Here is a 3,532-nt window from a genome sequence, read left to right on the forward strand (position 1 = left end):
AATTATAAATTAAAAAAATAACTATTTTTCAAAAATAATCCACTTCAAATATATCAAATTGGAAAGTTAACAATGGTAACCATTATTATCGTCTCCAGACACAAGAATAAGTCGTATTTTATTTTTGGGAAATAGTTATTTTTTTAATTTAAAATTAAAAAAATTCTTGTTAACTATGGCTTATTCTATAAAAAGTAGTTATTTTTACGTAATTAAATACAAATATAAAACTACTTTACCGTTTACATAAACAGTGTATATAAAAATTATATTAATATAATTATAACAACAACTCATAAGAAAAACTAACATTAATATAAACATATAATTTTGAAAAAGAACCACCAGCAAGGCTAATGCTAATGCAGATGAAGAAATAAATAAATTTTGGCTAAAATTATTTAGCTAAAAAAATTTGGCGGTTATAAATTGGGTAGAAATTAAGCACATTGTGTGATAATTTTGAACCAAGTCATGCACTGACAACGACTTTTCGTTTTTGGAAATACCATATTAACCTCTTAGCTTGCTCCTTAATTATATTAATATTTTTAAAATCAAGTATAAAGATACTTTAATTTTTTTAAGATCAAATTCAAAGTTTAAATTTTAATACAATTAAACTACAATAATAATCCCAAACCAACTTTCAAACATCACATTTGATTTGCATTAAAATATTTAGCTAAATTCTATCAAAAGATATTTAATTAAATTGTTTGAGATAAAGATATATCAAAGATATCAATCAATAACAAATTAGAATCAAATTTAAAACCATCTATGGTTAAAATAAAGATTGAATCTCTTAATAAAAGATTTTTTCCTTCAGGACTCTATAAAATGCTACATAACCAATTAACTATAGAGTATAGGAAATCAAGATCCTGAACCAGTTACTTTCACTGCCTTGCAATGGAATTCAACTCTTTTTCATGGGCAATCAATTCCATTGAATACCCAACCGTACCACAAGACTTCTATTTTTCTGATTTCTTCTCCATCATGTTCAGTCTCACCAAAGAATTGATCCAAATTACCCCGTCCACAAACCAAACCTCTGAGTTTGACTTTTCTTCTTCTGCAACTACTACTCTCAATGAAGCGTTCTTGGTTCCCTTCGATGTCCTGCGTAACGGAGAAGACACCGCATTCTTACATGAAATCTTCTCTTCAATGCCTATATCTCCTCAGATATTGGACCAAATTTTACCTGTCATGGGCAGAACCGCAAGAACAATTCTAAGCCGTGAAGGGTGTGACTCCAGCATGCCAGAGATTGTTGTGAACCTTTATGTTAGGACGCACATTGTTGTCCAAGATTCTGATTTAGTCCGACTTGTGAATCTGTTGGAAAGACCTAAAATTGATGAGCAAGATGATGATGCTGAACAATGCAGTATTTGCTTGGAAGAGTTTAGACATGGTATCGAAGATTCAAGTGTAGAAGTTGTTCGCACAAATTGCTCGCATGTGTTCCATGAACGCTGCATGTTCCGTTGGCTGCGGCATTGTGCCGACCATCAATCACCCTATTCTTGCCCATTGTGCCGCTGCATTATATTTCCAACTTCACAGAGAGATTAATAGGTTCTTTGAAGGAACTCTTCTTTTTTTTAGTTTTAACGTTCGGTAGGGTTCTTTAATTTGTTTTTCACTTAAATTTATGTTCTGCTTATGTACTATGTAGTATTATTATCCTATTTGTTAAAATGTTATTTTTTTTAGTCAGGATAAATCTCCAACTTTAAAGTATGATTTTAAGAGTTGTTTTGTTATATATTTGAGAATTATTTTTTTTTAATACATTGTCAATAGAAGTTTTTGTTGGGAGAAGTCTTCCCACCTTGTACTCTTGATACACATAACCAGGTCAATTTATATAGGCATATGAATGTTTATTTTTCATAGAAATGAGATGTTTATTTTTAATATAAATAAGATATTTGTTTTTCATATAAATGAGATGTTTATTTTTAATGTAAATGAGATATTTATTCTTTATGGTAATGAGATGTTTATTCTTAATACAATTAGTGATGGTTGGAGATGGTGACAATAGAGAGGGGATTTGAATTTGAAGGAAGTGTAATTAGAGTTAAAAGGGAGTAAGATGGTTAAAATTTCTAATGGTAGAGTTAAAAAGATTTTTTTTAACTTAATTTGGAGTGGTTTTTTTTTTTTAATCCTAAATGGATTAAAAAAAATCAACCTATTATTCACGTTGTTCAAATTTTTTATTGTTTATCTAACGAAATTTTTATTATTATTATTACAATAATGCTAGGGTGAATCCAAAATCTCTACGTAGATAGTACTTATGCTAAGCATTAGAATGTTTCTTTTCTTTGTAAATTAAATGGTTCTGAATCTGTTAAATGTGGTGAAACATTTAATAACTAATATTTTAAATCATAAATAAATAAAACTAATTACTATATTTATAATTAATTAAGTTGTTCCATTTTTGACTGATTTGGAGTTGGTTCTATACATTTTTGACAAATGTATCCATATAAAAATAAAACGACAATTGTACCCACAGAAGATAGCTTTCATGTGCCAAAAATAATTGTGTAACCAACGTCTGGATACTCTTGCCACACGAAAGCCATGTTCCGTGGTTATAATTGTCATTTTATTTTTATATGGTACATTTATGTATCTTTGATGGATACAAATAATAATTTATTCTATTATTATATATGTTGAAACATTGCATGCATCCTTGGCTTTTGAAATCACAATTAAAGTAGTCTAACTCTAATCGGACTTAACTATTTAATAAGATTTAAACTTACGCAGAACTAAAATGAAAGTGCAGTGTAAAGTAAACTTTACACGTTCATTGTATCATTACTTGACAATTTTACTAAAATGTTTATGTGAGCTGAAGTGCATGTTGCTCTAAATCAACCTTTCTTAGCTTTTATGATACCCTGAAGTCTGAAGTCAGAAGGGTATTGCAATAAAAAAAGCTTGATCTATCAAGCAAGGAAGAACTTTTAAGGGCGGAATTAATGCTGGAACTTGTAAGGGTGGAATTAAATTAAGGTGGGTACTCCCATGAAGATATTATAATTGTCTTCATGTGATAATTTTTCTTTTTGACCCTTAGATGATGGAGTGTAGGGTTAGATTTTGATATGTTATAAAAGTGTTGTTTTTATTTGAAGTGTGGTCAAATCAATAAATCACACTTTTATACAAAGCATCTTCATAAAAAGATGTTTTTTGCATCTTCATTTGAGTAGCTCCCTTAAATTAATGATCCATATTTTTGCAAACGCCTCTTGCCTCTTCGTATTGGATTTGAATTCTCTAAAGTTTGAATTTCACTTTAAAGAGTAAAGTGTGATTTCTCACCATTTATTTTATAGATAGAACCAAGAATAAATATGAGAGACAAACCATTTAAGAGTAGAATATCACACTTTACCCTCTAAAATACAAATTTAAAATTTAAAGGATCCAAATTCATTTATATTAATGTATTTTTTTTAAACATTAATAATAATAATATACTTTTATT

At 28.7% G+C, this 3,532-nt stretch overlaps 1 protein-coding gene across 1 annotated transcript; it reads left to right on the forward strand.

Annotated features, from left to right (window-relative positions):
• Positions 916-1,587, forward strand: LOC107633849. The gene has a single exon (XM_016337447.1). It carries the CDS (start codon positions 916-918, stop codon positions 1,585-1,587), a length of 672 nt encoding a protein of 223 aa, XP_016192933.1.

Source organism: Arachis ipaensis, chromosome B03, assembly GCF_000816755.2.
Source record: "Arachis ipaensis cultivar K30076 chromosome B03, Araip1.1, whole genome shotgun sequence".
NCBI lineage: Eukaryota > Viridiplantae > Streptophyta > Magnoliopsida > Fabales > Fabaceae > Arachis > Arachis ipaensis.